A 27371-nucleotide genomic window follows, 5' to 3' on the forward strand; every position below is an offset into this window, starting at 1 on the left:
GCTTTGTTGTGACATCACAAAGTTCACAAGAAGTCCTGACGGCTGGTTTTAAGGCTCAGTTTCTGAATACAGGCTGTGTGCATTTCTCTGTGGACTGAAGCTTTGATACTTTCACAGTATTAATATAGAACCTAGACCTGCTTTGTAATCAAAAAACAAATGGACCTCTACCTTTATACAACCTTTAACTGAAACTCAGTGCAGTTATGCTCATGCATTTTACGTTTCACTATAGAAACAGACGTTTAATTGTTTTTTAATTTTCTGGATGGATGATCATATATGAGTCACATTAGTAGAGCTTGAAACAGGAGATTGCATGTGTATGACACAATAGATAATATAAGTAACTAGCCAACTATATTACAAAAACATACTCTAAAGTCATTTTTGCACACTGTCTCGACAATGTGGAGTCTTCAGTGATGGATCTGAGAAGCTGTGAAGTGTCCCTCAGGGTGTGGCTGGTCCAATGGTGGGAACGACTGGGAGTTGGCAGAGGTGAAGTATAATCCTGGCATCAAGCTGTGGTGCAGCTTCATGCGAATGGAAAGGTGGATAAAAAGACAGAGAGAGTCAAGAAGAAAAGAAAAAAAAAACCCTGATGGTGAACCTCTGTCACTGGAAGATGGGATATTGGCTTCCGACCACTAAACAGAGGCTGGGTGCGAGGCAAACAGAGAAGACAGCAGCAGACTGAGACAGTGTTCATTCGAGCCGTCATCCTGCGGAGAAGTGTTAACAGACAAACATCGACACAGACACTGTTTATATGCAACTCCCTAACATAGAACTGGAGGAGTAGAGAATAATGAGCCCTCTCAACCTGATCGTTTTTAAATCATCAGCATGCCAGAGGATACACACACACACACACACACACATACACACACACACAATCGGGTCATCAGATTCAGAAAGCACAGCTGCCTGCCTAGTCAGGGAAACCGAGCCACGCTGCCCTGCTCTGTATAAAACACAAATTGTTTCCATTTTAAAAACTGAGCCGTGTCTAGAACAATAGGCTTCCATTGTGTTCCCACGGGACGGAGGAGAGCAGAGAGCGAGGGTGAGGTTTAATGAGAGAGCAGAGGTGTGACCCAGCGAGGACACGGAACACACACGCACAGAAAATCCCCCAGGAGTGTGAGAGGGCAATTCAACAACCTACCACTGAGAAGAATTGCAACATAATGATGCAGTGAGTGCAACGCAAACATATCATTTGGCCTCCAGCTCCCAAAAAAAAGGATATTTTTGGGCACATGAAAACACTTAAAAATCCAAATAATGTTTACTCGTGGTTTTTGCTTTTTTTTCTCCTGATGTGTGTGTTTGTGTGTGTAAGTGTGTGTGTGTGTTTTGTGCACCGCAAACAACAGCCATTCATCCCCTGAGGATGTTGCTGTGATGAACTGGGCCGGCCCTGTTTTGTCTCTTTTGTACCTGTTGTGTCAGAGCAGTGATAACAGACTCATCTGTTGGTCATCAGCGACGCGTCCCTGTTGTCATGAAGTCAGTATCTGAAGTATGAGCCCTCTGATCCTCAGATGTTATCACTGTCTCCTTTCAGTCTTTTTGTGATGATCATTTTCATGCGATCATCTGTTGCCACGCCAAAATCCCAACATCTGATCTCTGCTCATGATGAGGCTGTTTTTTTTTTTTTGGGGGGGGTTGTTTGTCCATGACACCCTGGCAGTCCACACACGAGCACATAAAGAAGACACTCACACACTCGCCATGACAACGTATTTACTTCCCCGTCGAGACGCTCTTCTCATTTTGGCTGATTTACTGGGGCCCTGATTACACTCTGTTTACTGGCACTCGTAAACACAATGACAACCTGGCAGCGTTTAAACATCTGAAACACTGTTATTATTTCTCCATCTAGCAAGACGACACAGGGCAATCCTCCATTGCTGGGTCTTGGTTATCTGCCCCGACCGCAGCCACACCAGTGTGTCATCTGCCGGGCAGACACGGAAAAAAAGTCACACAGAAAAAAAAAATGCAGCGAATGGGAGAGTCATTTTTGGGCATGGAGCTCAGTATCTGTCTGGCCGTGTCGCTGTGCGTATGTTCTGTTTAATAGTGTAAGAACTAATTATTCACTATTTTTCTAAGTGATGAAAGCGTTGTCAGGGCAAACGGAGAAGACATTCACGCCGTGTATGATGTCTTTGGCTAACTGAGTGGAACTGACAGTTTGGTTCTTCGGAGTCTCAGACTCAGACACACAGAGAGAGAGGGAGAGAAATGGGTGGGAGGGGTAATATAGAAGCAGCATTGGCAGAACTCAAAGCAGCAGAGTGCCAAAGCATCTCTAACTTCATTTACAGACCCTTCTTGACATTATAAAAAGCACAGATCATTAAAGAAACACATAAAAGAAGCCTGAAAGCGTGAGTGATCGTTCTTTGTTGCACCTCAGGCTCAAGACTGTGGCTTGGGTTGGTGTCAAATCAAAGATAGCATCAATAGACATCGCTGTAAAGCGCCTGAAGCGTTTGTCATTTCCTGTTTTGTGTCATGACACAGACACTGCAGGGGGTTAAGTGTGGCTTTAGGATAATGCATTTCTCTCCAGAGCAGCGTTCTGACTCACCTGTGTGGTGACAGTAAGTCCTGACTCAACCTCAGACTCTGACCGGCTGTGTTAGATAACAAAGAGGCTGCAGAATGACTCGCTGATATGTTCTCATCTTGACCTGAGCTGCGGTTGCACAGGTCAGCGGCGAGCAGTTTGTCAAGACTGCAACTACACTCTGGTTCTCATCAGGTGCTTAGAAGGAAATCAGCTTAGATCATTTCCTTACTCTGTGTGTTTGTGTGTGTGTGTGTGTGTGTGTGTGTATGTGTGCAAGTCTTTCTCCAGTGGTAGAATGATCTTCTCATTCATGTCAAAGTAAACTCATTTCATCTCCTGCCCAGAAACTCTCGACTTTTTGATCCAGAAAGCTATGTTAAGGGTTTGTTAGCTAAAAACTAAAGGCTTTCTTAGTGACCAATAGATAATTGAACAATACTAAGTGATTTTAAGTGTTTATGAGAACATTTGCACTGACACGTTGTTAAGAAAACTCTCTGACTGGTGTTTATCCCCCTCCAGCAGGACACTTGCAAGTGTTTATTAACATTTACAGCTGCAGGTTTTGCCGATGACTTATTAGTAGCTGAGAAACATGTGACCGTTTATCAATTGCTTTATTAACATGTGTGAATACTTGATGGTTTGCTACCCTTTATCAATGACTTATTAACACTTATAACTCTAACCTTGATGGTTTATTAGAAGTATTAACATTATTACTAAATGTATTACAGTATTAAATGCATTACAGTAAACACATCACTAAATATTAATAAAGCCATATATTGCAACTTATAAACCTTTAAAGGACCTTGTGACAAAGTGGTAACTTTAATTCTTTATGCTTTTAACTGTTCTTAAATATTAATGGAATTTTTAACCACATGAAACTTTGGTCATGTGATATCAAGTTCTTGAAAAAGCGGGTAAGTGGACATTGAGTTCTTTAGATTGTCCCAAAGTCAAGAACAAATATTCACGCCCAAGTTCCCAAAGGGATAAAGTGACATTTTGGGAAATAGGTCTATTTGCTTTCTCAGTGAGAGTTAAATGAGAAGATCAATGGCATTTTCATTCCTCTTCATTAACTGTGAAGATAGAGCTAAGCGATGGATAGTTTAGCTCTTAGCTTAGCATAAAGACCAGAAGCAGGAGGAAACAGCTTCGCTGGTCCGATAGAAAATTTAAAAATATGCAAAAAACAGTTTGAAGTTGTTGTTGTTTTGTTTTTTTACTGGAAGCTAGGAACTAGCTGTCATGAAATGATTTCAGAACAAACCTCAGTATAAACCTCAACCACAAATTGTAGAGGTACTGGCAATGACATTTTTTTTACTGAAGGGAGAGAGAGACGGAGAGAGAGAGAGAGAGAGCCAGGCTAGTTGTTTCTCCCTGCTTCCAATCTTAATGCTAAGCTAAGCTAATCAACTTCCTGCATAGTTAATGCACAGAAACAAAGCACATACGCACATTTCCGAAAAATGTCAAACTATTCCTTTAACATCCTGCCCCTCCTCTCACCTGTTCTGTTTCATGAAAAACTTTCCTCTGTTGCCTTTTCGGTCGTGGGAACATTGTAAATCCACTGAAGACTTAATCATGACCTAAGAACTGACTCTAAGTCACTTTGGATAAGACCACCATCTAAAAGCCTGAAATGTAAGTCGCATATGAAGTGTGTGGGGGTATTTGTGTGTGTGTTTATTTGTCTGCCTAATTCAGCCCAGCCCTTGGTTTGTGCAACAGGGCCTGCCTTGTTTATTGTTGTGTGTTGCTAACAACAGCACCAGATGGTAATGATGATAGTCAACCACTCTCCTCCACAGTCGTCTTAACAGGTGTAACCTCATTCCCTCTGTAATTTGTCAGCCCCTGCTTGTTTTCACCAAGTTTTGTTAAAGCTTGTCAGGGTGTTTTTTTTTTTACCCTCTCCCTCCATTACCCCGCGGTGATGCTAAGTGAACTAGTATTTTTGGACTTCCAGCACGACGCCAGAAACCATCAGACTTCTTAGCTTTCCCCTTTGGCGGTCCGTGAAACCCCACTGTCAGAGAAGCCCAAAGGCAACAGCAAAGTGGACTGAGTGTTCAGTAGCAAAGTAGAAAAAAAAAAACAGGGAAAAAAGAATGACAAAATAATAAAAGGTCCTCTGTGATTTATTGGTGATTTATTGAGTCTTTGGCGCTGCTCTTGTTTTAAAAAATCTGAGTTTTAGATGTTTTAGGCACCGGGCTTTGGAAATAGAGTTTTTGTATGCAGTGGTGCATTTCCAGATCCTGGGGTCCAGGGTCCCCATGGGCAGAGACTGACACCTAGTCAAAGAGGGGATGGAGGGGGAAGGGGGAGAGGGCACCTGGAGATCAGGGTGGCTCGGGTGAACTTTGATTCCACACCTTCTCTATGTGGGCTCTCAAAAGCAGTAAAAACACAGTTTTGTATGTTCTGAATGCAGCATCTGGACAGTGGCTGCCTCACACACACTGACACTGGAAATACTTAAAGCCGGGGATGGAAAGGAAAACACACACATTACTTCACAACACACAAAAAGACACTTTCTTCTGCATGTTGTTTGTCTTTGATGTCACTGCGACTGACCTTTCTGCTGCTGTCACCGACCAATCTATACACAGGGCACTGCTGCAGTAAACACTGAGCTAATATAACTTGGGGGAACATAAACAACACATGAAAACAGTGTAATTGGGCTGCAATTACAGCTCTGTGATTATGGAGAATGGTGCATATTTTTAATCAGGACTAATCTGCTGCGGAGCACTGGCAACAATCAGGAGAGGAGATGGAGATGGAGAGTGCAGAGAGGATGCCTTCAGTCCTCATGTACTTACCTGATATTCTCAACGTAGGCTGAAACAACAAGTGACTGAAACAGGAAAAGAGAATAAGACAAAATAGGAGATGAAGAGATGGATAAAATCAAGAACTTTCAAAAACAACTGTTGAAAATGGAAGAAGTGTTTCTTCTTGACATAACTCAGTCCCTCTTTATTAAAACATAGAGGGGAAACATTGCATTTGTTTTGGCTGGGCTGCGTGGGAAGGGTCAGTCTCGAGTACCTGGATCAGTGGTATTACAGCATATCACAGCAGCGAGAGGTGAACAAGTGGAGGACAGAGGATGACGGACCAGAGGAATATCAATACAGGAAAAAGGACTCGCTGATAAAGCAAGATAAAGGCCGAGGGAGAGATAGGGTGGCGGGGAGTTATGACAAGAGGAGAATGTGAGGATTTAATTGGAAGGCTTTGACGCACTAAAACCTAAAATCTTAGGCTGTGGTTTGTACTTGTGGGTTATCATGTCCTCATCTCCCTCACACACGTGCACACACATTCCTCTCTTCTCCTGTCTAAGAACGATCAGCAAGGGAAAACTGTGGGGAATGAAGTCTATCTCTCTCTGAGGAATACACCTATTACAGAACAAACGGGGGAAACTACAGGAAATTTCATAATCAAGCCCACATCAGCCCAGGGCCTCGCAAACCCCGGTACCGTCAGAGTGGGTCATGCTACATGGCAACATTTTGAGAAAACAAGGGAGGAACAGAGCAAGGCATTGGGAATAATTAGGCACTTATGGCAGCCTGCAAAATCCTGAACACTGGATCCAGATCTTTGGAAAGTCCAGTGAGGGCTTTGGCAAGGTTAGAGGTGACAAAGCAGAACGGTAAAAATCTTGTGTGTGCTCTCTCCTGCGCCAGGCTCTCTGTCCCTGTGGCTGCCTGTGACAATCCTAAAACCCCGAACACAGTGTCCTCGTGCAACCTTTTCCAGTCCCTCATAACGATCATGGGAATGAAATTCCAGCGAAAATGAAGGGTGCAGATTTTCATTAGCAGGAGGGAACACTCAGGAACGCCCGTCGACCGCCGAGCTGCGGTGACAGTGGCGCGAGGAAGGGCTTGTTAAAGTGGCTGCTCAGGTTTAGAAGTTTGCTTTACTGGGAAGCGTGGCGTGGGGTTGCAGGATGAAAAAAGTCACATGCAAGAGAGCAAGAACTTATTGTTGAGCAGAGGACCTGGGTAGGACGAACTCTTCGGTACCTTTGCACTAAATGGAGAGTTTAAAAGAATTTGCCCTCTTTTGAACGCCCTCAAGTTGGGGAGTCAGCCATACCTGGTCAAGACTGAACTTCTTAAAAGATCACAGGGCCTTAGCTGCATGTTTAGTTAACTTAAAGAAAGCGCCTGGAAGCTGCACAGCTAGGAAATCCAGATGCTCTGTTCTCTTTTAATGCCTCATGAAAACGCCAAGCCTGTGTCATCGTATTCACCGCCGGGCAAACCCACCTAGAGCTGGACCCAAGAGAGAGGACAGGTTCAGCGCAAACTCACACACAAACGTGCGCATGGTCTTTCTCTCTGCACGCTGAAGTAAACACGCTCGGTTGCCCTGAAGAAATTTTGGTTTCATTGTTTAATGACTTTGCTATTCCCTCCTAATGTTTTACATATGAGATAGAGATTGCTCCCATTTGAAGAGGGAAAAAAAAGACAGAGCAGCCATCCATCTTTCTCTCACTGACTCACACTTGCTGCCTTTTCATTCCCACTCAAATCTTTTACGCTCAGTCATTTTCAATCTGATTTCCTCAGACAACTCAATTACGTTGGCCGAGGCCCATTTGTTTTTGAACAAAATATTAGAGAATGGAGTTTATGAGTCATAAGAAACATCTTTCAACTTGATCCTAATAGTCACCTTGTTTCTTGACGACTTCTTGCAAAACGTCCTTTTTGTCCAGCATCTGAGTAAAGAGAGAAAACAGAGCAACACATGTTTGCACAGGACAGGGTGTACACATGCAGACCTCACAAAAAAGCATCCACACACACACACACACACACACACACACACATACACCTCTGTAGATTTCAGTAAATCCTCATTGACCCCAAAGAATTCTGCAAAATTAACCTTTTTTCTTCTTCTTGTGCTTTCAGAAACCACAGACCATGGCTCAAGTAAATGTGACAAGTGAGTGGACTTTCTCTTACCTTTCAGTCTAGATCAAATCCTCTTTTTTTTCATTCATTAAAACCTGACCTCTAACGCTGCACGCTCTGTTTTGCTCTTTCATGCGCATGTTTGCATGTTGTGCCGATCACCAGTGGCAGCAGTGGCGTCGCAGCTGCGCAGAAGGAGAAGGTGAAGGGCAAAGACGAGACGTACTGGAAGGAGATCAACGCCGCCATGGCCTTGACCAATTTGGCACAGGGGAAGGACAGCGCCTCGGGGACCACCAGCTGCATCATCCAGAAGTCCTCCCATATAGCGGAGATCAAGACTGTTAAAGTGCCGCTGGTGCAGAAATACTAGCCCTGACGTCACCCTTCCGTCTTTCTATGCAAACCAGCAAACACTCTGTTTCAGCAAGCTCGCCAGAGTCCAAATAAACTCCCCCCCCGACATGAAAAGAGAACTGTTGTTTAAGGAAGGGGGGTGTTTGAGGCGAGGAAGCGTGGAACAAAAAGAAACTCATTCTTTTTGGTTGTTATTGGTGTCTAAAAAAGTGAAAAAGACCTTGACCATCCTTTTCTTTGCTGGGTTAATGTGCGACAGACAAGTGTTGGTGATAGTTTCACTGCAGTATTTCCTAAAACAAGACACTTTTGTAATGTTAACTTATTTTTGGATGAGTCTGATTTTTTTTTATTTCTTCTTTTTTTAAGCTACAAAATGTGTATTTTGCCAAAGTGCCTTTTTGTTATTTAGGCAAATAACTCACCGACTGTGGTCAATGCAAAGTACAGATACTGAGGTGCCTCTTTGGAATTTTTGAAGGAATATTTTGAGATTTTAAGTTTTGAGTCACAGTTGAGATTTGTTTTGTGAATGGAAACGCACCATAACAGCCTGTGCCTTAAGAACTGAATGAGCTCACCATCTGAGGCACTGATGAACTCAAATAGCACACACTCACTCACACTCACACAGACAGAGAGACACACACTCTTGCAGTAAATGCCCAGCATTAATTCTCTGTTCTTGTTTTGACTGGAGTCTTCATTTTGACTGTAAACTGAACAGTGTTTTGTCTCAGTCGGCCTCTTGTTTCTGGCAGGCCAACAAGAACTGTTGGATACAGAGATAAGTTGCTCTAACGTGAGCGGCAGATCGATAAGCAGCCAACGTTCTCCACCTTGTCCACATCTCAGCCTTGGATTTCATTAACCAGCAAAGGATTCCTTCCTTATCGTGGCTTCTAGTTGCTGAAACGTGCACAAATTCCCAGCTGGACCCAAATGAAGTCACGTTCACCCACGCAGCAGTGACACAGGTCTACGTAGATCCACTGGCATCTCTTCAGTGGTTTAGAATTTAGCATTTGTTCTAATGGAAGAATGCCATGACCTAAAAGGGATGTTTTTGCTTTTCAGTATCAGTGTTTTTTTTCTTGTGAACAGTGTTGCCTTTTCACTTTTTTGTGCTCAGAACAAGATAGTCCGGAGTGAATAAAAAAAAAAAAAAAAAAAAAAGCCGCCAGCACCAGCTCCCCCTGCCTTTTGATCCTCAGCCCTCTCAGCTGTTTAGCATTACATTCAAATTGCAGTTTACAAGAAGCCAGAGGACAGACTTAAAAGTTTGACTTCCTCCCCCCTCGCTTTTTTTTTTTTTTTTTTTTTGTCTACAAAAATACACTTTAGTATTATCTCTTCTTTGCCCGAGCAAGTGCTCAAAGTATTTGTTATTGTGAGTCTGTATATGTGTGGTTATTTTGTTTTTGTTCAAAACTTTGTACTTGGTTTTAGTTAACTGCACCGCATTAAGAGCTTCTTTTGTCATCCAATGGAAAGAATCTTTTTTTATAGAAAGTACTTATGTACGGTGCATATGGTATAAACGTTTGTGGCGAGGGATGCCAAGTTCGCAAACTGGTGGACTTATGGGAGAAACCGAAGTTGGCTCTCTATGCTGACTTTTTAATTTTATGTATATCTTCAAGGTACTGTTGATGTGTGTCAAAATGTACACTCCTTCATAAATTGTGCAGTTTTTTAGTTTTTTTTTTTGACAACCCAGACTGTGCTTATGGTCAAGGACTTTTCGGGGGAGTGAAGCTGCACAAAGTGACTTTTTGACCTTTTTATGTGTCTTGAATGTGCAAACTGTTAAAAAAGAAAGGTGCACTTACAGTTCTTGGTTTTCAATCAGAAAACACACAGCTTCCATTGAGAGGTTTTATATAAAGGTGATGAGAAGTAAAAGAAATGAAGGACAACCGTATATTATTCCTGTTAGCGTGCCTGTGGAAGCGTAATGAAATGAATCGCACTAGCCAATCCCCAGGCATTATTTGCTTATGCAGTGGGGGTTGTGGGCTCCCACATGTGTTTTTTATACACCTGATCCAGGCAGGGTAGCTGCGGGGTAGTGCCGGGCCTGCTCCTTGTGTTTCTAATCGCACCTCTGAACCTCTGGACCACTCACGACCCTCACACCTCACACGATACCCGAAGAGACAGAGCGAGAGGAGGAGGCTTCAGAGACAACAGAGCAGCCTTTGTTGTTCCTACCTGCAGTCACTCCCCGACACAGACACTATGAGTACTAACAAAGGGGTTTCTACAGCCAAGACTTTGGTACTGTACAAGCATTTCTCCAGCTCAAACCCAGCTTTCACAACCATGCTGACAAATGGAAAGCAACGGTGTGTAATAAAGCCTATAAATTATTATTACAGACTTTGTAAAAAACAAAGAAAATGGTGACCATAGTTTGTTTTTTTTATTGTTAAGTTATAATAATTCAGATTTTTTTCTTTGTTTTGATAGAGACTGGATTTTCAATCCAATGACCAAATGCATATCTCCTTGTATTGTCCAATTTGCTCTCATGTAAAGTTTCTTTTATAAAAACAGTTGTTACTTGGTCAAAGCAATGAATAAACCTCTAAATGAAATGAAAGGCATCTTATCTTTGTTCATTGTTAACATTAATCTTCACAAGCTTTAGCTGCTTTATACATTTATTTGCTAACTCTGTCTGTTGTTTGTTACTAGGCAGCTAGCATGACATCAAAACAATTAGCTACAAGATGCTAAAAACTGTAGAGCAGTGATTCCCATTTAAAAATCTCAATAATGTTGGCGGCCTGCATCTGATACTGTAAACGTACGAAGGCCAAATAATGCCTTCTCAGAGCACATTTAATATTAAAGATCAAATATTTAGGATTGAGCTCAAAGCAGGGGAAGCTCTACTTCTCCTTTTTGTTTGAGAAGAGCCATCAGTTTCTTGACTCTATTTCCTTTTAATTCTTCCTGTTACCAGTTAAAAGTTTGGACAAATGTTTGACTGGTACTGGATCTATTTTTATACTCCAGTTTTTGCCATGGATGTAATCTTCTAGCGTGCGATCAGACTGAGATAGCCAACAAGTATACAGTGTGGTCATTGGCCTATCACAGTGATAGGCCTTAATAGAAGAAAAAAAATGAAAGGAATCTTTCAACATGTTTAATATTTGAAAACATTTAAAATCATTATTTATATATGTATTTGTTTATTATTATATCTTTGCACCAAAATGGTACTGTTTTGCAAATGATTTGCTGGTACATTTGCAATATCTTCATGGCCCGCCAGTGGGCCCCGACCCACAGGTTGGGAACCACTGCTGTGGAGCAAATTCTCTGTTGGTTCATCCCTATGAGTGACCCCTTTCACTTTACCTGTAGTTATTGGATTTCTTGTCAGTTTAAAAAATAACCAAAGTGCAGCTTTAAAGAGAAATATTTCAGTCAATAATCTTTAAATCACCTCAGTTTATGTGCAGGAGTCTCTGTGTGTGTATCATTCAGAAGCAACGTTTCTCTCTGAGGAAAGAACAAATCACAAACACAAATTCAAGCCTGTAAATTGCCACTTTAGGACATTTTAGTCTTCCTTTGTTGATGTCACCAGGCTAAGGTCTTAATTCTAACCATGGGCCACAGCTCGACACTGATCGCAGCGTAGGAGATGTTTGTTTATGACACACAAGTCTGGGCGGTTTTTGAGAGCTAAACAAACTAATCATGACAAACCATTGAAAGAGCTGAATGTATACAGCAGCGAGCTGCATCAACCACACACCACACATTAGTGGTTTGGGCCCCAGCGTTTGCTATCTCCTGTGTATTTTTGCTACCTTTAGAGGGATGTTGGGCATTTCACTTTATTTGTTTGACCCAGGATCAGATCAAAATCTGTCTCTCAAGAGTTCAAGAAGGCAGCAGCAGCAGCAAGAGATAAATGGCTTTAAATAAGATTTTATAAAGTGTGGGTTTTCTATATCCGCTGTTGTGATGTGTCTGTACATATAATTTGAACACTTGTGGTTTTGTGGATCCTGTATGATAGCGTCAATAGACAACCGACCCATTGTGCAGCGTCTGGCATCTCAGGGAGGCTGGGGGAAGACTGAATTTATGTCTTACACTTCCTAGGTGTGTCCTTATCCTCAGGGCTCAGTCTCACCTCTCTTTCCTGTGTATTAATGGCTCTACCATGCCACCGCCTGAACCTCAGCAGTGCCATGAAACAGAGGCCAAGACCACTCTCAAGTCAGGGAAGACAGAGCAAGGAAGACACTGAAGGAGAAAGTGATTTAAGAGATAGACAATAAAGATATTGACAGCAGCTCCTCCCAGGCTGGTTAGCAGCAAATGCCACAAACTGTAAATGCTGCCCAGTGCTGGAAGGTCCTTTATGCTGTGGTCCCATTGTCAGCCAGAACCAATCAGGACACAGCCAGCAGAGCGGCCAAACAACCAACATGTTGCTCTGCCGGTTTTCCTGTGCATCGGCTGCCCCTGGACCTCTGTGTTGCCCTGTGCGATGGCTCACCCTCAAACTTCCTCAAATAATCCTATCAGGTTTTTTGACCTCTTATCCCTCGCTGCACTGAGCCGGCCAAACCCTGCCCTCCCTGAGCCACATTTTCCATTGAAAAACTAAGTGATATTCCATGCTGCCTATAGCTTCTCCCTTCTTTTTTTTGTCATCCATGCCTCCTCTCCCTGCTGCTGAAAGATTTGAAAGGAGTCGTGGAACTGCACGGTTATCTCGGCGCAGGAGACAGACAAGTGGAGATTCTTGCTTGGCTCGCCCCATGACTTGACAGACTCCAGACTTTCACCTTGGCCATTTAGTCCGCCAGAAACTCGAGTTCACCGACAGCAGGGCGAAACCACACGGAATGAAATCCAAGAACGCAGACGTTCTGAAAATCATTTCCCATTTGATGAGGAAATATGACTCCCGTGGCATGCTGAAATAATTAGTTACCTTGCTGTGAAGGATGCTCCAAGGAGCCCCCGTTCATTAGAGCCAGGACTTTGTCTTTTGCTTACTCCTGGACCTTGGACACAAATATAAGAAAAATTGCTAGGCCCTAATTGTTAGATTCCTGAAAGAACTGACTGATTAAAAACTTGCATCCAGCCTCGCAATCATTTCAGGACTGGGGCTGTTTTGGATCAGCTCTAACTTTATGGGTGTCTGAGGAGGTGATGCATGCAGGCCTCTGCTCAGATCATGGACACCGTGTGAATCAGAGATAATCACACGGGAGACAAAGGATCAGAGAAGCATTGGTGATTTTGCAAATTACGCTCCTCAAATTAGAATATTTTCCCAAAGGGCACATCTGTAGATGGGTGCAGCGTGAGTTTGCATGATACTGGATGATACCAGTAACATTAGCTAACACTGAGGGGGAATTACACTGCAGAGTGCTTACATAGATTACTGACCAAATAAATGAATGAGGTCAGTATGCACTGGGAACAACGTGTTATTTCAGTATTAGTTCTGATTTTTGGATGTCCTGCAAACACTTAAATGTCTTAGAATTACTTGCTCATACATGTGTTCAGAATGAAGAAAACATTTTGATCCAAGCTGTTCACACCCAAGACACAATTAGATCCATACTCCTTTTTTTTGGATCACGGTTTTTAACACTAGACAAGACACTGCGTTTACTTATATCCCATTACTTGATGTATCATGGGTTTGTCTTCTTGATTTAATTATGGTATTAAAGCCACATTTTTCAGGTCTTCCTCTGGATTCTGCGGCACTCTCTGAGTCTTCTCCTTGTTGAGCTAACCTAAGGCAGTAGAAAAATATTTCCTGTCTTCATTTCTCATAATAAACTTCTTCAGAAACCACCAGAAACAAGAGGGAGAGAGCTGTGCTTACACGGAACCGCAAGCAAACGCTGTGTTTTGGCCAAATGAGGACATGCCGGCTGTTATTCCAGGTGGACATCATCTCCATTTTGTTTTGTGAGAGGGTCTGGGTCTGAAACGGGGAAAAATGTGACACATGCCAGTTTTAAACAAAAAAGGTCAATTGCGTTTGTAAGAACAGACTGTGGAGGCATGCACATTGTTCTGACCTGAGAGCATTGGGAAATGGATAAATGTAGGTGGTGGAGTTGCCAGAGTAAACTGCTCTCACAGAGAGGGAGACACATTTTCATGAAATGGAACAGGAATGGGTCTTTGGGGGCGAGGGATGCAGGAAATCTCTGCTTTGATACCTGGTGTCAAGTTTTCATTCACATGATTTCACTGACCGCAGTTGCTCGTACATGCGCCGTGCTGTGTTGCCGGCGAGACAACGCTTACACAAACTCCAACCACGCAAAACATTTCTTCCTCTTTGCTGTAAACTCACGTAATCCTAGGCACAGTCTCACCGCAAAGCCCTGCAACACAACAGCTCTCATGTTCAGAGCTGGTGTTCAGAGGTTAGTCTGATCCATTTCCATTTTCCTCCAACTTCTAAACAGGCCCACCGTGCACAGCCACATGGAGCTGGGCTCCTTGTTTGTTTATTGGAGGATAATATCTGTGAATATCCTCCCTGGATCCCACATCTCAGTCCATCCAAGAGTCACTCACACACACACACACACACACACAATAACAGTAACAAGGCAGGACATGCAGGCGGTTTAGCTGCCTGCACCTCAGCTGTTCCTAACAGACTAAATCCTGGTAATTGGCCGTCTTCTGAGCTCCTGAGACAGGATGAATAAACAGCTGCTACAAACAATGCGACCCCTTCCAGAGGTGCTGTGGGCCCGGGGCCAGCTCAGGCCTGCCAACACGGGATCAAGGCGAAGTAGAAGAACCTGCGGGGAGCAGACATGCAGGCCGAGGGGTGAAAACCGGTGCTTTCATGTCTGTTGGTGCAAACAAATGTTGGAATGGCATATCTATTTTCATACACACATGAAATCCCCCAGTGATAATTAGCATCTCGCTATTTCAGAGCTTGAAATTACAGTGGGAATGTTCTGAACATTCACAGCTGTGTTGGAGACTGAACATGTGATTGTATAAAACCTCTTGTGTCTCCAGAGCTGCACAAAGTATGAAAGATTGCCTCAAGTGATGTCACTTGAGTCAGCGCCGCTAAGGGCTGAGTGAGCTTACCAGACCACCGTGACATCACCCACTGGTTTGTGAACTGCTGTTTTGAAGCCTCGAGTTTGTAATTTGTCTGTCGCCATCTTGGTTGTTTGAAACCAGAAGAAACCATATTTGGACAAGAAGGTGGAGCTGAGGAGGAGTGAGGGGTGGGTCTGACCTGCTCTGTACTCTATCCCGATTGTCAGGTAGGTCGCCGTGTGTGGTACAGTGTCTCAATCATATGGTAGCCCCGCCCTAATGCATACCCTGATATAAACTGATATAACTGTACATTGTGTTGTATTGAAGACTTGAAACTAGCGACTGAGACCATAAACTCATTAGGAAAACATTTACTGAGGTAATACATCAAGTGAGAAGCAGGGCCATTTTCCCATAGACTTCAATACAATCAGACTTCTTTCAGTGGAGTTGGCCACTGATGGTCATTAGATAAAATGCAGGTTTAAGGTACTTCAGTATTGTTTATGTCCAGTCTATGATCTCTGCTTGAAGCTAGAGGTTTGATGCTACATTAGCTGCTATTAGCATAACACAACCAAACGGCTGTGGTGGTCAACTTGCATTGTGGGTAAAGTAGGTGCTAGGTGTTGACGAATGTGTGGAATAGATTTTGATCCTTAAGAATTTGTCCATCGTGAATCTGACAACATTACAGGAGTCATGAGTAATCTCAACTGTAACATACGTGAAAAGGTTCAGGTTAAATCCTGCTGAGTGGATCTACTGTTGTACTGTTGTTGCCCGGTCGTGCTGCAGTTGCCCGGTCATGCCGCTATGCACTTTACAACATCAGAAAAATCAGACCTTACCTAACTCAACATACTACTCAACTCCTGACACAAGCTGTGGTCATCTCAAAACTAGACTACTGTAATGCCCTCCTGACGGGCCTCCCAGCCCGCTCAGTGCAACCACTTCGGATGATCCAGAACGCGGCGGCGCGCCTGGTCTACAACCAACCCAAAAGGTCACATGTCACCCCGCTGCTCATCGAGCTCCACTGGCTACCTGTTGCAGCCCGCATTAAGTTCAAATCTCTAATGCTTGCCTACAAAGTTGTCTCTGGTACTGCACCTACCTACTTGAACGCCCTGGTACAGGCATATGCTACCTCACGACCGTTGCGCTCCTCTAACTCTGCCACCCATTCGTTCAAGGCAATCCAAACTCTTCTCTCACGTTGTCCCCCATTGGTGGAACGCACTACCACTTCCTACCAGAGCAGGGGCGTCCCTCTCTACCTTTAAAAGACTCCTGAAGACCCAGCTCTTCAGAGAGCACCTTCTCTCCTAGCACTACCTGACAAATCTACACTTAAAGAATCGTCACTAGCACTTATTGCTGCGCTAACACTTCTTATCGCACTTAACCTTGATTGTTCCCCTTTCTGTAAGTCACTTTGGATAAAAGCGTCTGCTAAATGACTAAATGACTAAATCTGTACCTGCATTGAGTAGGAATAGCAAAGGATTATGGGTAATCCTCAAAATATTGGAGAATTAGCCATTAGTTAATGAGTGTCTGTGGACAAATTAATATTTATGAATTTGAAAAGCACATAAAAATTGAACTGGCTTTATTTTGTGGAATATAATGTTTTTGATTAAATTCACCATTTTCATGTTTTTATTAAGGGTTTTTTTTCATATTTTTTATTGTCAGTTTAAAGCCTGACAATTAAAACAGACCATGCACTGTTTATCCTGAAGATATAAGCATTCTAGTTTATTGTTCTGTCATTAATGCAGGTATGTTACAGCATGTGGCTCTTACAGATGGGTTCATTTCTGTGGTTCACTAGCTTTATGTGTTGTATATTGTAACTAAGTCACATTTTTATGAAATGAAAAATACTAAAACAGCAGTAACCGTTTGGTGTGAGAGATCTGTATGGGTATATATTTTTTAATATTTAGTACTATTTATTTTTGTACTTTTTCTTTGTGGTTTTAGAATAGGGATATTTTCTGTTTTTATTTTATTTTATTTTTTTATTTACATGAATTTAAACACACTGTGTCGTCACTGTCATTGTATTGTGCAGAGTGTAGATTTTAAAAAACACCAACATTATAAGTAATCCTAAAAGCAGTGGGGGGATTTGCCACTAGACAGAGCATGCACTGTTTGTCCACAAGAGATGACCATTATACTGTTTTATTCTGTCAGTGCAGATGAATGCTGGTGAGGAATAAACCTGCTGTTAACTCACACCTGACCAGCTCTGGCAAGTTCATTTAGACAGAGAGGAAGGTCACATTTGCAACCCCAGCAGGTCAGGTCAGAGTTGAAATGCCACCTCAGAAGTATCCCAGCATGGTTGGCCACCGTTTTAAATGGCAGTTTTAAACATACTGCCTGCTGGCCCTAAGTTGCAGGGTCTGGGGTAGTGGCTCCTAACATGGGGCCATATAACATATACTGTACTTCTGCTGCACAGATTTATGTTTTGGCATAACTGGGAACAGTAGTTTGATAAATTAAAGAACCTCAACTCAAAGTCCACTTATTAGTTTTTTTCTAAAGGTTTTGACCACATCACTTCATCAGTTTGTTCAGTTGTCATGTCATGACCTAAGTGTAGGTCTTTAGTCACAAGACAGCATTTGAAATTGGCTGAAAAGACTGAATGGAAACAAAATCAAAAGGTTGAAAGATCTGGAAAATGCTAAATATTTAAATCATCCTAGTGGCTCAGTGGTTAAGACTCGTACTGTGTACTGTAACTTGTTGCATGTCGCCTTGCTCTCTCTCCTCTTATTTTCTGACTTCCTTGCGGAAAAATAATCTTTGAAAAATATTCTGTTTAGTCTATTCAGTTTTTATGACTCTTCATAATCTCTTCTGGGCTTTTAACAGTTTCTGGACCCTGACAAGGAAAAATCACTCTTTTGGTGAAAGTGCTTATAACTCATGTCCACACTTACGCTGTAACCTGTGATGACGAATCACATGTAGACATTGCTTCATTTTAAGGTGTCACAAGCCAAATAGCTTGGGAACCCCTGGTCTCAACTGAAGCACAGCACAAGTTGTGACAGGAAACTGAGGATCTACTCGTCCAGAAGACTTGATGTACAGACAAAGGTCATGGTCGTGATCTTTCAGATATTTTTGCATTGGAAGAAACCTCTCATTGCAGTTTTATTTCAGCTCCTGTGAATGAACTTTGGGTGTTGTCAGTCGCTGAGGCAGCATAATTCAAAAATAGCAGTCATGGCAGCACCGTATTCCATGATTGCATGATTGCTGTTTTCGCATTCTGTGGTGTCACCAGCAGAGCCACTTTACCCTCCAGAGTTCATCCTCCAAAGCCGATAGCACTGCCCGTTCCATGTGGGGTTTGCCCTCGGCCAGGCACTGAAATGTTGGTTTTAGCCTGATGGATTGGGCCGTTAAGGAAAGTGGAATCTTGCAAGGTTTGCAATTTGCACAGACAGTGCTTCATTGAGGTGGGTGCATCATCCTTCCACGTTTACGGGTTCAGTCAAAAAAGAAACGCTCAGATTTTCGCCTCAGAAAGAAGCAGCACTTTAACCTTCCTATGAGGCATTTGCATGTGCTGTGCAAACAGTCAGTAATTGCTTTATAACATTAGTGACATACCTGAGCATGGAAACTCATTCTTGAGCTTGGAAACAATGTGTGAGGGAAAAAAAAACAAAACCTCAACTCAACTCACTTATTAGATGTCAACAGCATTTCACGGTTTTCATCATTAATTACACACATAGAGGTGTACTCTTAATTGTTCCATTCAAACCTCTAAAGCATGCAAGTGGTACAAACATTAATATATTCACCGTAACGCCTTGTAATGTCTTTTAAATCAGAGTCAGAATACTTGATCTCGAGAGGGAAATTAGCTTACGTTAGAGTTGTTCCCTCAAGAATAGAAAACGTAACAGCAAAGAACAGAGAATAAGAAGATATAAAGATACAAAGATATAGAAAGAATAGAAACAAAATGTAAAAATATGTCTTATACTATAATGTATAAATAAAAAATAGAAATATGTGGGATAGGGATATGTGCCACTACTGTTGAAAGGTAATAGTTAAAATATGCAATATAAATATAAATGCAAAAAGTTAATGAATACTTAATAACATGCTATTAAATGTTAGTAATAAGGTACAAATACTGTTACTGTTGCTTATTCCTTGATTTTCTTAAATCTGCATTAATTGATTATTTTGAACACAGCAGAGCAAGCTGACTGTTTATCACCATATCAGCCATAACGGTAAATGCTAACATTTGCATATTTACACATCCAGCAGACATAGAGCAACACTAACCTTCATTTTGGAGTCATGTTTCTGGACATGTGACAAATGTAAATTCAATGCTCTCGTCCCTATTTAGCTCCATTTTGGTCTCAGCAACTCCTACAGAAAATAACCTGACCGTTTAGTGGATCTCTGTCTCTCCACCTCCGTTTCCTTTTTCCTCATATTCTCTCTGTTTTCCTCTTCCTTTCCACTCTCATTCCTAATGTGGTTTGATTGTCTTAATAAAGTTAAAATATGCGACAGGAATCAGACAGTATCCCACACTCCTCCTTCACAGAGTAAATCTGCCCCAACAACACAAGGCATCCAGACCACTCATACTGCTTGTCAATGATATCCCGACCGTTTAGCTTCTCAATGCTACAAACTATGTTAAATAACTAGTCCTTAATTTAGTGCTCTGCTTGGTGGGTTTATTCCAGTGTTCTAGCTGAAAACATCTGCCTGCTGCATCTGTAAAAGTGGCTGATGGGAGCGCTGAGACTGAACCAAAGTTGTGAGCTGGAAATCCAAAACAGTGAGCTGAAAGAAACTAAACTGTTCTGTAGAGCTGAGGGGAAGTGACGAGTCGGGACATCAGTCTCTGTGAGTTCGTCGTTGTTAACTGCTCCTTCCACGCTCCACAGACTCATTTTTTCCATAGTTATTATAAAAGTAAAGACTAGTGCAGCTTTAACTGATGTTTCTGCTCTTTTGCTTTTTGATATTTGACCTTACCTATTATTTTATTATTTCATTGTTGATTTTCCACGTACTGACTAAATAATGTTTCTCCACCTGTAAATGCTCATGGCAGAGGTTACAATAATAATTTCTTTAATTTCTGGGGCCTCTCTGATTTATCAACTTTCAATATCTGGGGTCCAACATCTGCATCAGGATATTGTTTGAATGCTCTGAGGGCAGAGAGTGTTTCCACCACCCGCTGTGAGTTGCAGCAGCAGCAGTGCAGGGCAAAGTGCAGAGTAAAACAGAAGCCACAACCACTCATAACATAATGACAGCCAGGGGATCACAAATAAGACATAGAGGAGAGCAGGGCCTGGTGTCTCTGTGTAATATTTCATCACAGAAAAGCTAAATAAATTCCTCACTACAGTCAAGTGAAACCACGTCAATGCAGCAGATGTAAGAAATGGCAGCTGCTGGAGGAATGTGGTTTGGCAGCGAGCGAGGCCTGGAGAGAGACTGGAAGGTCCTGTCACGTTAACACTTTGTGTTTGGGAACACAAAGATACATTGTTGATGTGGGGATTCAAACGCATGTCTGCCTGTGCTGTGTGTGTGTGTGTGTGTGTGTGTGTGTGTGTGTGTGTGTGTGTGTGTGTGTGTGTATAAAAGGGACAGGGTGGTGGGTCCAATCTTCTTGATTGTCATATGGAAAAATCCCACACTGCAGGCCTCTGTGTGTCCAGACCTTGTGAAAATCCCAAGACATATTTTAAAAGGATGGCATTACGGAGCAGTCAGAGTGGTATTTAAAAGACATTAAACACAGATGCACACACACATTTAACCATTTTATAAGAGCATATTGTGATATTTAAACATAGAGGGAGGTGGAGGCTGGGAGACGCAGAGACAGAGTGAGAGGCTGTAGACCTGGCAGGCAGCATGGCATGAGTGTGGCAGCCAGTTTTGAAGGCCAACAAATAAATAGGCCTCACATTGCTCAAGCATACAGCCGGAGCCAAAACTGTAATGTTACCATAAATCTGGAATCGAATGGGTACACTCGGCCAACGCAGGAGCCCATTCCTCCAGATGTTAGTTATGGAGCTCTTATTTTTATTTTTTTTCTCCCTCCCCCCCATCAGATAAATATACACACATGTGAGGCGTAAAATTGTGGAGTGGAGCTGTCTGGATTCACGATCTCGTCATGGGTGATTCGCAGTTTGATGAAGGGTACTCACTGCAACCATTTAGTGGGCTGACATTTATCAGATGTCTAATCCTGACCAGAAGGTGTCGGTACAGATAAGTCAGGACGGTTGGTTTGACTGTATTCTGCATCAAAAACTCATCATTAATCTTCCTTTACATTTAGTGATTGTTTGTCTCAAATGATGCTTCTTCCAGAGTTTCACATTTAACATTTTTATCTTAGTTACAGTATATTTTATCAGGCCTTAATACAAACAATTTGTCTTTTTTCATTGGCTCTAAGTTCAAAATGTGTAATACGGTTTGTTGGTACCAAATTTCTTGCACTTTACTTTAAAATTGTTTTGGAGTGAACGATTGGTCACACTCACAAGCCATCTGTAACCAGAGTAGATTTGTGTTATCACGGTAAATAAATCTTAATGGAAAGCAACTGCTAGTAACTAGTGCTTCACACTGGTGGTGTGTTTAATGTTTTTTGACGTTTCTGATCTGGTGTTAAATATAAAAAGTTGAATTACAGCGAGCAAGAACAAAAAGTGAGCAGCTGTGAGTTGTGTGTTATTGTGTCTACATCAAAACCCCTCTAGACATTAGCATCACATGCTGTATCATTCTCTGAGACATAATGAAGTGATTTGTTTGTATAGTTCCTCTCAAAAACAGAGAAAGGTCAAATTCTTCCCATAAGACAAAGACATGCATTAAAACAATATTTAAAAACATAATTCCCCTAAAAATAGAATGAAATCAAATCTTAAAATGGAATGAAATACAAATAAAGAAAACCATAATCGATTATAAATACACTTAATGTGCAGTTACAGCGCTGTTATAATTTTCCGCAAGTTCAAGAAACTAAATTGAAATGACAAATATTTACACTAGTTTGGTTGCCTATATTCTTAAAATAAAATATTTCAATAAATTTATGTGACAGCTGCTGTTTTTATTTGCTTTGTAGTATAGTAGAAGTATATAATCAATTAATTGAAGATAGAGATTAATGCTAATAATCTGAACTGATAATAGTTAAATATAAAAAAGAAAATAATTCTTTTATATTCTCTATTAGAAGTTGAGAACTGTGCAGACTTCAACAAGGCAAATAAAATACATTTTAAAAGGGGGAATATTATCTCTGTGACAAATTACTATGGCGACTGTACTGTAAGTCTGTGAAGCACATTAGTGACATTTTTTCACCAAAAGTTTTTGAGGTTCACCAGTAATCATTCCAAAGCACCTGCACAGCCTCTCCTGGAACAGGCTGTGTGGCCCTGATTCATTTAACAAGATCATGTTTCACTATAAACTACAGTGATTGGCTCTCAGCACTGCTGGACACACCCCCTCCATTCGTATATAACCATAATCTAAAGATCGTAAGATTCACAAAAGCCTGATTTAAGTCTGACTTTGACACTTTATTTTTTCCCAGTTGTGACAATGAGGAACAGTTTATTTGTTAAATTATGTAATTTTATCATGAGTTTATTATTGTTATTGTTCTTTATAATAGACCATTATTGCATGGTGAAAAATAAGATCTGTAACAGCTAATTTTTTTATTATAACAAAGTAAACACTGTCTCTACATGTATAAACTCTACGTATACACTGGAAGGTAAACAAGACAGAGGGAATTAATGCCACTGTCATTACAAATCTGTTGATATTTCTGGATTTCAGTAGCTTTTTTATTGGCTATTTATTGGGGAAATTTAATCCAAAATATTCTGTTCCTCCAAAATCCTGGACCTAAATGTTGCTCACAGATGGATGCCAGTGCTGGCTAAAGCAGACACTTCACTTCCAAAAGTCCAGTTTCTTGAGTCGACCTCTGCACAGTTTCCTCTTGCTAGAGACACTGCAGCCTCATCTTCAGCTGCGGTTCATCTGCCTCTGAGGAGACCTCTGTGATGTGTACAGTAGTGCTTTATAGCGAGCTGCATGACTGTAGCACCATTTGGCAAGGACCGCACAAGACCTCCCGTGGTCTTGGGAAAATATGGTCTTTTCACTGCCTACAGAGCACACACTGTGCTGCAACACTCTGAATTCTTCCTCTAAGCTCGATCATCATGCCGTCTACCATTTTTGGGTGTAGATGGCTATTGGACCACCTCATGAGGACATATATGGTCACATACAGTATCATTTTCATTTAGATTCGCCTGGCTGTGACCATCAGCATCACACAAGTGTCCAGAGTCTCCTTTCTCTCTCATGTGACACAGACCCAACTGTTATGACTAAGTCCAAAACACAACATTTTGTTCCAGTGGTAGCAGGTTGCTGAAGTGTCCAATCAACAGTACGTAGTACGTGCAACTTAAAGCTTGTCAGTGTTGCTATGGCAGAAAGTAAATATTGCACCATTCACCTGAGACAGCTGTCATAAGTTGTGCACCCACAGCAGCTTGGCTGAGCGGGGGTTAGCATGAGGGCCATGAGATATAGCAACTGAAAGAAAGCCTAATGGCCCATTTGGTTTGGATTTGAGGAGACAAATCAGTTCAGTCAAAATTATGTGCTGAAGCAAAAATGTGTCTGAAACAAGTGGGAGGAGAAGAGAAACAAAAATAAATGTGTTGTCTTGTGTTATTACCACTGTGTGACTGTCTTTCAGACTCAAATCACTTTGTATCAGAGCCTGCTGCTCCATGAACATGTGATTTAAAGCTGTGGTTTCGTTTTGTTTTTTCCCCATATGCTTATTTTCTTTCTTGCCAAGAGTTAGATGAGAGGATTGGTCCCACTCATTTACCCTATTTCTCCATTAAATATAAAGTACTGTAAGTATCTAGTTAGCTTAGCTTAGCATAAAGACTTGAAACAGGGGGAAACAGCTAGTCTCACTTGATTAAAAGGAAACAAATTCTGCCTAGGAGCATCTCTAAAGCTTAACACATTTATTCAATCCATAAACATCATGCTAATGACAAAGCTGCTTCACTCAGACAATAAACTGTTTGGTACACAACCCCCTCATAGAATTCCCTTTTTTTACACTTGAGTTTTTATATGGATTAAACAAATAAGATTTGATGTGTTAATTAATGATCTTTCGAGGTGCTGTAAGCCTAATCCTGTAACCCTCAAACAAAGCAAGGCTAGCTGTTAGCTAGCTAAACTTAGCTAACCAGCTGCTGTTTGTTGCTTCTTATTTGTCCTACAGACATGATAACGGCATCTATCTTCTCATTAAACACTCATCAAGAAAGCAAATATGCACATTTCTCAAAATATTTAACTATTTCTTTAAGCTACATTTCAGAGGCAGACAAAAACACAGAGGAACAACCTCAGCAGGTTTAGCTTTCAAAACTGGTCCATTCTGCAGAGCGGAGCTAGCCCTTGATCTAAACACACTGGAGGTGGTAATGGACGGCACCTCAGGACTTCGCTAAAATATATATGTGCTACTGTCTGCTGCTTGATTGGATAAATGTAAATATTTGGGTGCAGCACCACTGCTGCCTGCCGGGAAGCTGAGCCCAGGCATCCAACAGTATAAGTGAATTTGGGAGCTACCCCAGGCCCTTTGAGCAAGAAGCCAAGGTTGGAACAGTGGGGAAGCAGAAGCCAGATATACCTGCTCACTGCTGATACACTATCTGTTCACGACCCCCCGGGGCAGCAGCATGGTGGAGGTCGGGGTGTTGGTCTTTTATTACAAACCCACTCTGGGCACAGTGTTTGTGAAAGCTGATATAAAGAAAGAAAAGGAAGAGGAGAACTCTGTAGCGTTAAGACAAGCTGGAGCTCAGCAGGGTAATAATGTGAGCCATACTGCAACTGGAGGTGGTGAGGTGTAGACAAAATAGCCACACCAGTACTGTAGCTACCATTACACCCCACCACTCTCACACATAGAGACAGTCAAAGTTGTTGCATGCTGGACAGCATAAAGGAATGCCCACATGCATGGACATCTGGTTAGCAAGTCTATGGCATCTGAAGGTATCAGTTTCCTCCTACATCTAAAACAAACAGTCAAAAACAGTGCTTCTCTAAGTTCCAAGAACAGCACTGTCCTACTGAAACACAGTTACCACAAATCTGGTCAAGGGTGAGTTGTGACCAGAATCTGGCTTTTGGCATTTTTTGTACCATATGAAAAACCATTTTGCCATAGAAATGTGTAATTAAAATAAAGATAGAAAGAAACCAACGAAAGCACTCTAGTAACTCTCTACACGTGGCTTGGTAATCTCTTAGTTCTAGTACTCAACAGACATATGTATGTATACATGTATACATTTAGTTGTATATTTTCTGTTTATCTATTCGGCCAGATTCGTAGTTTCTTTGTTATGTGCCATTTTTCATCTCGTCAGCAGGAGGACGAATCTGAACTGCAGTGTACTTGTTCACAAAGCCTGCCCTGACAAATCCCTACTTAAAGACCTGCTTCCTCATTTCTTGATCTGTAAGTAGCTTTGAGTAACCAGAGATCAAACAATGTCCTCCTCTCTCGTGTCATTAGACAGACAGAAGTACCTATGGTTGAACCCCAGTAAATGACTCGAGCTATGTGGTTACAAAACACTTGTCACACCTCTGTTATTCCTCGTAATCTGATTGTAAGGAAATCCTGTGACAAAGTGGATGGTGGATACACGCACAGCCGAGCATGTGAAGTATCTTGTGTTTGTGTGACCTGGGTACCCTTTCCTTGGAGAAAGCTTTATTTGACTTTAGCTTGCTAGTGGGAGGGTGGGAGAGGTAGTGGTTGGCTTTGTGTTTTCAAATTCAATTGTCCACTGTACAGTCACAGAGCCCAAGCTTCCTGTGGTTTGCAGTAATAGACCTTAACTCGGGTTACATCCGAGGCACAAAGGACTGCAAATGGACAGGAAAAACACACAATGATGTAGACCTGAAAAAAGGTCAAGGCCTCAAGCTACAAGACCCTGCAAGACCTGAGGAAAGTGACAAAAAGTTCAACCTCTGTACTCCATCCTTAAACTCTGCTAGGTTGAGTTCTGCCCTGGTGGAAAAAACAGCCTCCCCAGCCTTCAAGACCTCCTTGTCTCTTCAAAGACAGTGAAATTGGGCTCTTTTTGTCTTGGTGGTTTACAACAAATTCTCTGGTACAACCCCAAAATCGAGATCAGCTTGGCAAAGAAAAATAAGCAGTGCAATTACAACACAGGGGCAAGATTATTTATACAAAATAATGAATTTGTTTCTATACATGCCAATCATCTCACCCAAAAGGGAGTTTATTAATGTGGATTTTTTTTCACTAGGAGCAAAGCGTTGCAGCAGAAGCATGTGTCTAGTCCATGAAAATGTTTGAGGCATATGGAAAGCTTACACCCAACCTGTGTTGACACAAAGTGATTAGTTTATTATAGAAGCCAATGGCCTGAGTACATGGGTATTTGCTTCCATGTTGTAGCGGTAGCATGACCGAGATCCGGACAGGCGTCCTCACGCACTGAATGACGACACAGAATCTGAGATGGAGAGACGGCGTGTGGCCGGAGGTATGCCACACAGGACAGGCGCACCGTGAACAAGGGGAAATATGGGTGGTGGTGGGATGATGAATGAAGTTACTCATCCTTCTATTTTGTTTCTACAAGGCGGCTGTACCCCTGCTGCCTGCCTGTCCTCAGCCTTTTTGCTTATTGCCACAGTAACTTGAGGCTGGGATGAAAGCAACCCCCACGGAGAGAGGAGTTTTCCCTTTGGGGGTGAGGAGTTCCCTTCTCCTGCTTTCTTTAGGGCCTGTACACAGGACGCCATGTTTTTGAAAATAAGTGTGGATTACGATGCAATCATTTAGGTTTAAATTAGATTGACAGGGTATCAAATACAACGAAACTCAATTACAATCCTATTATAGCTGAATTGACTTACATGGATCCAAGGGCAGAGGTTCACACCAAACAAGTACAGAGGTTTCCTGCTTACCCGGGGTCTGTTCTTATTAAGTTATGGGGGGCCTTGTATGATTGATGGGTACACATAAAGGCCTGTTATTTCTGAGGATGTGAGTAACCTTTGCATTGACAGAATCCATAGTAATTCCTAAAGCTGTTCTTACTCTTAAAGCTATGGTCATTCAGGTAGTCTCCATAGCTGAAATATTAAAAAATATTATTATTTATTATCATTAT

The 27371-nt window shown here is 41.8% G+C and overlaps 1 protein-coding gene across 1 annotated transcript in view; it reads left to right on the top strand.

Annotated features, from left to right (window-relative positions):
* mkxa (mohawk homeobox a) overlaps window positions 1–10523 on the top strand; it is a 29231-nt gene extending 18708 nt beyond the window's left edge. The window contains exons 6-7 of the mRNA XM_071485690.1: window positions 7564–7597; window positions 7732–10523. Of these exons, the coding sequence (XP_071341791.1) occupies window positions 7564–7597; window positions 7732–7939 (242 nt within the window). The 3' untranslated portion in view covers window positions 7940–10523. The remainder of the gene's footprint in view (window positions 1–7563; window positions 7598–7731) is intronic.
* The last annotated feature ends 16848 nt before the right edge of the window (window positions 10524–27371 follow it).

The sequence above is a fragment of the Trachinotus anak genome, unplaced genomic scaffold (assembly GCF_046630095.1).
Source record: "Trachinotus anak isolate AG129_WGS33_773 ecotype Australia unplaced genomic scaffold, CSIRO_AGI_Tana_v1 ptg000009l, whole genome shotgun sequence".
NCBI classification, from domain to species: domain Eukaryota; kingdom Metazoa; phylum Chordata; class Actinopteri; order Carangiformes; family Carangidae; genus Trachinotus; species Trachinotus anak.